General features: G+C 38.4%; 1 protein-coding gene across 1 annotated transcript; it reads left to right on the forward strand.

Annotated features, from left to right (window-relative positions):
• Positions 1–2,932: 2,932 nt before the first annotated feature.
• Positions 2,933–10,006, forward strand: LOC101846560 (the record flags this gene model as incomplete). Its single annotated transcript, XM_035973974.1, is given in 4 exon segments — positions 2,933–3,253; positions 4,722–4,830; positions 6,030–6,097; positions 9,764–10,006. Coding segments are annotated over 4 exon segments (630 nt in total), but the record flags the coding sequence as incomplete, so codon positions are not given.
• Between the last annotated feature and the right edge of the window lie 1,547 nt (positions 10,007–11,553).

Here is an 11,553-nt window from a genome sequence, read left to right on the forward strand (position 1 = left end):
TTGCCATGCGGTACGTGTTCCTTCCCAGACCAGAGGCAGAGGCAGAATGAAAGTTGGCGCCGAACTCTCGCAATAAATAGGCAAAAAATCACGAGACCGGAAGCTGAAAACCGTTCGGAGAAATAAAGATCGGCACTATTTCTCCGAACGTTCGGAGAAATAGTCACTTCGTATATTATATTCATATTCCCTTGTTATTGTCTCTCAAGACCAAGACATTTTATATATATAGAATCTAGATCTAATCTATATTCAAACAAAGAATCAAGACAGAATCAAGACACATGATGCAGCTAAACATATAACGACGCATGGCTGCTTATTTTAGGAATGTGATGTCATCACATATTGGGATACCCACAGACTGTTTTTAGAAGGGCATTTTAGAAGACTGCGGAGATAAGATTCTCTACTAATCCTACCACTACGATCTTTGGAGATACCGCATGGAACGACATGTTGGGTCAGTGGCTTGACCTAATGTCCGTATCGATGTTTTTCGCAAGGTAAAATTTCACACTTGCGGCTAACTACAGCACATCATCAGCTATGCTCTGGTGACTGGTGATGGAAGATCGCTAAGATCGTTGATGCTCAGAACAGTAAGAACTCTGGCTGAAACTGAAGCATGGTAAACGCAATGGAAGTGGCTATCCTCACCCTGGGTGAGAACAAAAATACGATCGACCTCTCACCCCAGGTGAGACTTGCCAGCATTGGCTATTCTCTCCGGGTGTGAAACAACAAGACCTGTTTTTCCTAATTTCGGAATACTGTCTTTCGGTGTGGATGATCAAAGTGACAAAAGCAAAGAGAAAATGATGTAATAGCACAAAAGTAAGTTAATTTGATCGTCTACAAAGATGCTATTGCTATGGCCATTTCACTTTTCGAATCGAGCCGGACTATGGGGGTCGCCATTTTGTTTTGTCGTAAAGACGCCCAGAGATCATGACATTTCTTATTTTAAAGTTGAATAGAAATTCAGAATTAATTTTCTTTGTCATTGAATATCATTTTCGATTTTCTATGAATAATGGAATAAATTCACCCTCTCTATATTGATTAGGTAAAAATATTGATGGGGTCATAACTTTGATAGATTTGCTTAAAAAAATTCTTACAAGTTTGCTAAACAAAGTCTCATCCTTCTAATCTATTAATTTTATGTCCATTAGGCCAACTTTCAAGGCAACAGTAAGAGCTTTTTGAGATATCGTGTCATAATGACCCCTAACAGAAACAAAAATCTTCAAATGGAGATAATTGCTAAAGATTTTGACATGATACAATATCGATTTGCTCACCTTAATATCATGCACCAACTTCATATTATGTGTCATCTTGCTATTTTGCCTTTGATGACTTTGTTTTTTTGTTTTTTTACTTTGATATTTGAGAGGCATCGTGGTGAAATCGGGTGCTATTTGAGAGGCATCGTGGTGAAATCGGGTGCTTGTCAAAATAGTGAAATCCGAGAAATTCAGTATTTTTCTACCAGTTTGGACATCTCTTTCGAATTTTTTTTGGGGGGGATTCAACACCTTGTATGTCCATTCAAAAACAGTTTTGTATGTGGATTTTAGGAAAAAACGTTGATTAAAGGCACAAAAAATGTAAACAGTTTCCAAGGACTCTAAAGCTATGGAAGTCACCAAACTTTGGTGGCCATTTTCTTGCTAATTTTACTTCTGAAACCAGGTGACCCCCCATCTCCTTCAATTGCAAATATCTCGACTTCTATTCAAGATAAATGGATATTTTTTTCATCGAAAGCAAGGCAAATGATTAACCTTTAAGATGATATCGAGCGCCTGATTCCTCTGCGTCATGACACATTTGAACTTTCATAAAGAGGCAAAATATCATAGACTATTTTTTAAGCGCCGAACCACCTTTTTTAGCTCTACAACCAGCCCTTAACTCTTTGACTACCATGGGCCGATCTATCGGCTCCATAACCACCTAGTTCGTGGCCAAAAGCCGAATTATCAGCTCGCGCTTTATTTTCCCTTTCTCTTCCACAATTTGACTCAACCTTTTCGTTTCATGTTTTTAACTGCTGTGCTTACCATACATCAGTCAACCAGTGAAGGAATTTAGCGCCTTATGTGTTTTTTTCTGCTGTTTTTTTGGCATTTTTTATTGTTTTTTTTACCCGCCCTATGTTGCTCGAATTAATTTACACGCATAGCAACGGAAAAATGGCTGATAACCCATCAGGTTCCCCCCCCGTCACAACGTTTTTCTGCTTCAAAAGCCCTGGAAAAGTTTGATGGGGAACTGTCAGTACTTTCCGATAGTGATGTAGGAGGTTTTGAAGTTAGACCTGAGTCGGACAGCAGCGACAGCGATGAGATTGAAGATTCGCAAAGAGGGGCTTGTGTGCAGCGTTTTTTTCTCTTTTTTTCATTGTGAGTGATTTCACCAAAAGTGCGACAACTTTGTATATACTTGACCATTGTGCATGAAACTTGGCCCAGTTAGAGACAATTGGATATACTTCAGTATGACTAAGTCATGAAGTGATTGGATTTAGCAGCTATACACTGTGAGAAGTGTAAGTTGGAAAGATTTTGTTTATTTTTTAATTTTTTTCACCTTGTGTTCACTTACCTCCCATGTTTGTTTGGATTTATGATTTTTTTCATTTTTTAAATTAGATTAAAAATATTCTACATTCAATTACCTTCATTTTGGTATATAACATGTCTGACTTCCCGATGGAATTATGCCCATCAGACACAAAAGAAGAACAGGGGTACTTCTGAAATTCTAAGACTAAGAAATGCCTTGGTCACAGCGCGGAAAACCCCTTGGTAGTCAAAGAGTTAATAAAAGTTTTACCCAAATTCTTATAATATAAGAATATGCACTTTCACACATGATAATTTGGTGTTGATATTTTCTCTTCTTTTTTTTCTACTTCCAGCCTCTATCGAATACAACAATCGCAGCTGCCGAGTTCTCTGAAGATGTGTCCCAAACTCCCAGTGAAGGCACATTAATGGACATAGAAATAGAAGAAGCAGAAGATATTGAAGTGGTGGAGGAGCTAGTTACCGTAGATGTCTTGGAATGTCCTGAAATTGAAACTGAAACAATTTTAACAGTTGACGCCTCAGCAGATGATTCCATAGCCTCAGATCAGGCTGCAGTGAGTACTCCAGGAACAGATCAGACTGCTGCTGAGGACAATTCAGAAGCAGAAAAACCGTCTTCAGTTTTCGTCTTCAAAGATCCTAATTTTGTGGTGAGGAAAGAATATTTCTTTCAATGATACTTATGATTTTAGAACAGCTCCGGGGATGCCAAATTTGAAAATTGAAACCATTTTTTATACACTGAAAAAAAAAAATGTCCTCTGTATCAAACCATTTTTCCATGAATTAGACGGTTTCTTTGAATGAGTTGTGCAAGAATGGTGGGGGGGGGGGGGGGGGGGGGGGTTGATGTGTATCATAATATATTTTTCACTTTTTGACTTAAGAAGCATAATCAAAGAAATGGACTAATTGGATATGAGATTTTGTCGGATGACTTTCATCACTTTAAAAAATTATAATCAAACAGGAAGCAAATGTGAGTCATGAAGGGGACAATTTTGAAAGCCTGTGGCACCACACCATAGCTGACTTCGGAGAGAAGAAGTACACACATATAAATAAAAGATTAAAGTCAAACAGGAATGTCTTATTAGAAAAAAAAGTACCCCAGTTTTGGCACGTCAGCATCTAAATGTTGTTTTTTTTATCTCCTTCTGCTTTGCCTTCTCCTTTTCCAGGCTTTCCTTGATTTGTTGGTGGAAGTTCTATTTTATGTTCTAACTCAGTCTGTCTGGCCAATATTTGATATTTTATAGTTGAAAAGGTAACACTTTTATAATACTTGCATTATGCAGTTTGCAGTTGATGTGTAAATGAATAAAAGATATCGAAATGAAACCATTTTATTTATGATAAATTTGACAGTAATTAGAAGGGACGGGATGCTTCATTATCTATTGTGTCATGTGATATGACTGGATTCAGTCTAAGAAACATTGAGCAGGTTTTTTTGACTGTGACAAGTCTTACATTTTGAACCTATGTTTTTGTAAAAAAAAGAACTATATCTTTCATATTATTTTGTTATTCCCAGTCTGGAATAATACTGTGAATCCCTAGTGATGGCCATAGGGAGGTCACAAGTATGAGTATGGTAGTTAATGTTGGTGAAATAAGACACGATCAAACATCTCACAATGTTAATATTGATGAATGTCTCATTTTTTGCACAGAAACTTGTCTTATTTGTCCCATTTGCTGTTAGCACCATCAAACTTATTATTGCAGTTATGATTACATCTTCAATGCTATAGTTTGTAATCTATGGAGTGTTACATAATTTTTTGGTTTTCCGGGGCATTCTACATTTCTGTGTTATAATTTGTAAAACAGCCTTTGAAAACTCTAGATTTTATCATATTTTTTCTTTATCCTCTCTATCTTGTTATTACATGTAGAGTCATCTTCTATCAGTTTGTTACCTTCAGTGTATGCTTCTTAAATCTATATTGATTTATGTGGGTAGGGGAATTCACATAAATTTGGAAACTATTTATCATGTGGCTGACAGAAAATAAATTGTTTTGTAGCTTTAAAAGCTCTTGTTTTGGTGGGTTTTTTCGCTCGAATAAAATGTTTTGACACTATTCCGGAAAGCTTTTTTTCTTTCTTCAGCATTCAAGTAAAGGGCCAGGTGGAAATAAAAGGACGCGCGTGTGGAAGAATCTCAAGCAGATCATAGCAGCAGAGAGGTCTTTGCCATGGGGTCCAGATGCTGTCACATGTATGTTACCGGCCTTTATAAAATGGTTATGTTATTGTACCTGCGTCAGACTTATTTATTTCATCGTCCGTGTGTTTTTGTCTGTCTATCTACTCATCATGGGTTGGGATATAAATAGTCCTCTCTTCCCTTTGGCAGAGGGCTTATATTCCTTGCTGATAGGATGACATTCAAAGTGACTACTTCTCAGACCAAAGAAAGGGTTGACATTTTTTTTTCTCATAATGTTACTCTTTGTCTAGATGGTTGTGAATCTTCAACTGTAGGTCATGCATCCTCACAGTGCGTGGCCAACTTTTAAAATAGCCTGTTTGTCTCTTGTTAAACTTTTCGTCATACAAAATAAAACTGAACAATTCTTTCTATAATTTCAAGATTATCCTCATAAAATCATAGTTTTGTCTCTTCAAACATTCTGAATTTGTACCAGGAAGATAATAATGGTCACTCTTCAGTAGAAAATATTTGAACCTTCCAAGTTTACACAGGTCTTTTTCATGGTAAACAGTTATTTAAGTTTTCCCACAGAATCACAGTTCACTGAATTGTGTACTGCTTGACAGATTGATTCTCTGACACTTTCCAGTTTTATACAGTATATTTTGTTATAACATTTTCACTTCACCTATGAGCTCTGATGCTCTCTTCTCTTTTGTGTTTAGAGGCAACTTGCCTCATAAATGTATTGATAATTCAATGGAAGTTTGCAACCACACAAACAGCAAGAGACTTTTGTGTTCTTTCAAACTTAAATGTAGAGCAAATGTGTCGACTTTTTTTATGCCATATAAAGGTTGGAAATGCTGTTGTCTTTGTTTCCATACTAGACTAATCGGTCTCAGCACTTTTTTTATCGTCTTCTCACTACGATCTTTGAAAGGCTTCCACTGAATTCTGCCCTTCGGTCATATCTGATGCAAAATCTTTGATCTCTTGTATATGTGTAGTTAAACTATTTTATTTTAAATGTATTTTTACTTTACGGTAGAAATAATTTTGATGTCTCTGTTGATTACTAATGAGTCCCTCTTTATGTCAATTGTGACGTTTGAGAGGAGCAATGAATTCAGTATACTGCACAGATGACAGGGGAAAAGAATCATATACTGGCTATATTTTCATTTAATTATTATATGACATTTACTGGCTCTGAAACACTGATTTGGTTTAGCTGAATATTACTTCTTTTTTTTTTTCAGATGGATCAATAGATGCGCCCCCCTCTTTTAAGCCAGCCAAAAAGTATTCAGACATTTCCGGTTTAGAGGTATGATACATTTATGTAAAATGATTACTATTTTGAGTCTGTCAGGGGTGGTGGGTGGTTGGCGGGTGCTCTGGCGTTTTGCTCCTTCTTTCCTATCAAACATCTGTTATATATATATCTCCCTTTCTACTTTTTGTGTTTGTTACTACCTTGTAACACCTCTAATCTTCAGCACTTATATGACCTTATTGTATTGCAGGTGCTGTAAAGTTTGTATGGAAAAAAAAAGTTAGGGGTGAACTTTTTCACTACTTGAGGATATTTTAAGTGGCTTTTTAAAAATTCATATTTTAGAGTTGATTTTTTTAAAGGTGTGTGTGCACTTTTGATATTAAAATTGATAATCTCTCGATTCCAAACAACCATTTAATCGAAGATAGATTTGTTAAAATCATGCCTGAAAGAATGTCATGAAAAAAACCCAACATATTCCATTTGCCCAGATGATGGGGACAGTCTTAAAGGAGACATACCAGACCTCAGTAAGTTGAAGGAGGTAAAATGAAGATGTATTTTTAATTGTTCTTTCTTTAATGTGACTTTAACCTTACAAAAGCCAAAGTCAGTAGTACATCCTGCAAGAGGCTGTTGTTTTTAGTCACTTTTCTTCTGTATAAATGATAGAGTACATTCACACTGTTTTATATCTGCGGAGAGCTCTGTTTCTCCATTTTTAGAATATGATACTAGTACTTTGTGAGGAATTTGTATCAACCATTGGAAGGAAATGGGACCAAACATTTTCACGCTCTCTGCATTTTTGTTTGCAAATGCTGCTATTGCATATGTGGACATGTCTGAGAGAGAGAGAGATAGAGAGAAAGAGAGAGAGAGAGAGAGACATTTTGTGATGGGGAGTGTTTGCGAATAACATGCAACATAATAATAATGATAATAAATAGCATTTGTGTAGTACAAATTCCAGCTCAACAGCTATGCACTTTACGATCTATCTTCATGAATATCATCCTTACCTGCTACATTATTTCCTTTTGGAAATTTTCTCTTTTCTTTTCATTGTTGTTACTTTCTCTTTTATCTAGATTCTATGTGTTTGGTCAACTCCCATTTTTTTCAAAAGGATGTAGACACATTTGAGCAACAGGTTCTATGAGGTGCTAATGTAGCAATTAGGGATGGGCAGGTAGCGGTACCCAGTACCGGAACTCCCGGTTCTACCGAAGGAGGTGTCAGTACCGGCATCAGGCCTCAGGTACCGCCTCTGGGAAGGAGCTGACACTAGCTGTTTTTTTTCCCGGGCCATGGGAAGTGTGCAGTGTGTAGGCCTAAGCCTAGAGGCTGTGACATCAGATGCACAATGCAGCAGAAGACCTTGATGCATGACTTCACATTCAAAATTGACAATCAAAAACGAAGTTTGCTTAAATTTAAATTTGGCATCAAATCAGGTTCCCCACGAGCCCCTCTGCTTATTTAGATACGCTGATTCTGAAAATAAAATACATTTTTAGCGACGATAATTCTTTAAAAAATTCTGCATGCAAAGTTTAATCCCGCAAACTTCAAAGGTATTTAATGTCGCAGTTCACCTCTCCAATTCTGGCTGGTGTGTGGGGGGGGGGGGGGGGGGGGATACGGGCAGCGCTGATCGTGGCGTTAAATGCAAGACACGAAGTCTGACGTCACCTACTGGTGTCACTCCCGGTACCGGTACCAGCTGTTCTCGGCGCCCAATGCCGACTAAGTGCCGACAATGGATATCGCCGGTACTGCCCAGCACTTGCAGCAACCCTCCAACTAGGGTTCGATTTCAGTATATCAGATAAAGGGAGATAATTCAAAACTTTTACTGGCTCTGAAAAATAGCAGATTGGTAATGGTTCAAGTTGTTTGATTTTAGAAAGGTTGAAGGTTTGTAAAAATGATAAGATATTTGATTCTGTTTGAATTCTGGCTTCCAGTTCCAGTAGATGTGTTGATCGCAGCACATAGATAACAAATGAAAGAAATGGGACATTGGAAGAGAGAAATAGAGAGAGAGAGAGGGAGAGTATGTGTGTTTGGTGCGTGATCTGGTGTGGTCCTGTCAAACATTTTGCGTCCTTATCTCTCCTCCTTCTTTATTGTCTTTATTACTCTCCTGTAATATCTATAGTGAAAGCCATATATATAACCGGCCCCGGTGATAACAGGGATCCGGTAATAACAGGGATTTTGTAAATGAACCTTTGCAAAGTGAAGCAGGGGCGGAGTCATCTCAATTCTTTATTACTCTAGTGACCTCCCTTGGAGGGAGGGGGTCAATTTGGTAGATAATGTGACGACAAGTGACTGTTTTGTGAAGGGTTCCCGGACTGGGTTTAAGAATACAAAGGCGTTGAATGGGGGGGGGGGGGAGAAAGACAGACAGACTCAATGTAATGAATATGCAGTTCAAACGTCGGGAACAGATAGCGTAAGAGGAAACTGTTGGATATAGTCATAGAGACGACAGCCCAGCCACGTGGCTTTCCAAGCGACCACCCGACCGTAAATTCATGCAGAATCATAGATCTCTACATTCAGAGAAACCTTTCTGTTGTGATTCGTTGAACAAGTACGTTATAAGTTCTTTGAGCGCTGCTGATTAGGCTTACTTGGCTCATCTTTAATTTTATAGAGGCCTGTCTAGTTTTTTACGGCATTTACACGTGTCGCGCATCAGGCCTAGATCTTACTAAACATTACACACAGTCACTCAAACACCAGTCAGAAACCTTCTCATCTCTCATACATTATATGTGAATGTGTCCGTGGAAAGTTGGATGTGTAAACGCTGTCCATCACTCTCTTTGTTCGGTGTGAGGGGCACGCTCACCAATTTTCTAGGCTTGTCTTATGCAAGCTGTGCAGTTTAGTGAAAATTTCCCCTTGTCAGGCTTTTCCTGTCGGCGTGTTTCGCTGATCGAAGCGTGCATTTAGAGGGGGTGACCGTGCGTTTGTACGTCTATATTATATATGTAAAACTCCCGTCAAATGACGAAAGCGTGCGTTTGAGTGGAGCGTGCTTTTGTATGGCATACGCTTAGGCGGAGACTACTATCAGGTTTCCACTGAATAATATTTGGCACTTATATGACCTAATTGTGTTACACAAGTGCCATGAAACTTTTACTGAAACATAAAAAGGAGAGAGAATGAATCAGAAAAACTCTCTAAATGAGATATTTTCTTGAAAAGTACCATGTAGTTTGACAGATACTGTGTCTTTGTTTTCTACTGATTCTCTATAGGAAGGAACCTGCAAGTGCAAAGGATGTATATTGTGTTTTTGCAAATTTGGTATTGGTTTCATATATATATATCATTTTCTGTTTTTGTTTTTACCGTTTCACAAAGGACATGGGAGTTTTGACTGGTGTCTGTGGTGTAGCAGTTAAGCTCTCTGCTGATTCATGCTGGAGAGAGGGGTTTGATTCTTGAGTGGGGAGAATTTGCTTCAATTATCTTAGTCTTTCTGCAGGGATGTTGTATCCTTCTCAATCTGGGTTGGTCCTGACAGTATGGTCAAAGCCTGTCTTCTAAATGATCTAAATTGTGTTGAGTGAGGGTGTAAAAACAACTTCAATTTGAAAAAAAATGTTTTGTCCATGAACATCTTTTTTTTTCCCTTATGAATGAATTGCTTTTATGAAAGTTTTTTCTTTTTCTGATTCTCTTTCTCAGTCAAAGTATACAGATCCTCAGACAAGAATGCGTTATACCAACGCTGATGAATATAGGAGAATCAGAATGCTACCAGCAGACATTGTGGCCGGTTGCTTGGCGTTACGGAAGGCGACTAATCCAGTCCCTTGATGCAGTGGAGTTTGGTGTCTAAGAAAGGATGTTTATACATTTTTGAAGAATTGTACTTGTAAAAAGGTGTTCATATTATGTAAATAAAAATTATGGAATACTTGATCTCAGGAACTATGAATTGGATTTTTTGTTTGTGTTTTGACTTTTTCTTTTCCCCGTTGACAATGTTCTTTTTCTTTCTATGTTCTTTATACAGCCTACCAAGCACATAGCAAAATCGATGGGAGTGGAAATCTTTTTGTTATGTACGACTTTCACTGTGTATGAATTTTAGGCAATACAGTGGAGTCCACTTATAACAAGTCCGGAAAAAACGAGAAGTCTGTTATAAAGACACTATTCTAAAACCTCTTTTTTCCCCTTCTTTACCTTTGTAAATAAAATACTGCTATAGCGCTATCAGACAAACATGCGAGTTAGTAATAACGGAATATTGCTGCTGCTGTGCACAGTGCATAGGCCAAGTATACATAATTAAAAAACCTCGCCAGTTGAGATACTTGTTGGTGATCTAGCGAAACAAAGAGTGGGAGAGCCAATGTGTGTCAACAATGAAGGCCGGAGTGACTGAGGAGGGAGGGTGTGGCATGCGCAGACAAGCAGAACACATCGCGTGATAGGCCAGTGTAAGCCTAGTTTAGATTATAGAGGCCTACCATGCCTCTCACTTCTCCGATGTGGGGATGGAGAGGTCACAGCAATGTGATGGGTAGAGCGAATTACTGACGTGCGCAAGCTGACGGAATGTGCCGCAGGGTGTGGTGGGGTGGGGGAAAACACAGCGGGCGAGTTAGCCCAGAGCCCTTTCTTTCTGATCGCCAACGCCGAGCTGTCAGTCAACATCGCTAGACCTAGCACTAGAGAAAGAAACCTGATTCGATTTTTGATAAAGTAAGACCAAAAGGTCATGTTGAAATCAAATCATCATCAGGGGAGATATCAACAAAAGGAGATAAACAGAACCACAAAATCATAGATTGGACCTACTTTACCTTGAATTTATTACTGGATCCCTATAAGTTATAGCAAGAATCCTGCTATAACGGACATTTGACCCCGGTCCCCTCCCTCTCGTTATAACAGGATTCCACTGTATAAAGGGAGAAAGAGAAAGTTGAACTATTGGGTCAATACTTTTAATAAATTACACCTCCTATGCCATGCCAATCTATGCGTCCTCTCCTACTTTTTTACTTTCTAATAACACCTCTTACCTTTGGCACTTACATGTCTTATTTATGTTGCAAACTCTTACTGAAAATAAAAATTAAAAACTTTCCTTTGTTCTGATGCATCCCAATGACAATTCTGCCGTCGTAAGGGAAAACGACGAATGTTCAAAAATTTTCGATTTTGGTATTTTTATATATTTCATAGAGTATTTAATTCTGCATCTGATGGAGTAAAAACATTTGTCATCCTAATCCGTTGTTGCGTAATTGAGAGTTCGTCGTTTTCCCTTACACTGGCGAGCTCCGAGCCAGAGCTCAGTGTAAGGGAGAACGACGAATGGTCGATCGGTCAAGGATCACTGCTCGTTCGGCGTTGTCCCCTGGTCTCTGCCGTTGGGCAAATTCGGCATGAGCAACGAATGACAATTGGTCACTGTTGCGTCAGTACAAACATACTAGGCCTTTTTAGCAAACAAATACACC

Source organism: Aplysia californica, unplaced genomic scaffold (assembly GCF_000002075.1).
Source record: "Aplysia californica isolate F4 #8 unplaced genomic scaffold, AplCal3.0 scaffold00039, whole genome shotgun sequence".
NCBI lineage: Eukaryota > Metazoa > Mollusca > Gastropoda > Aplysiida > Aplysiidae > Aplysia > Aplysia californica.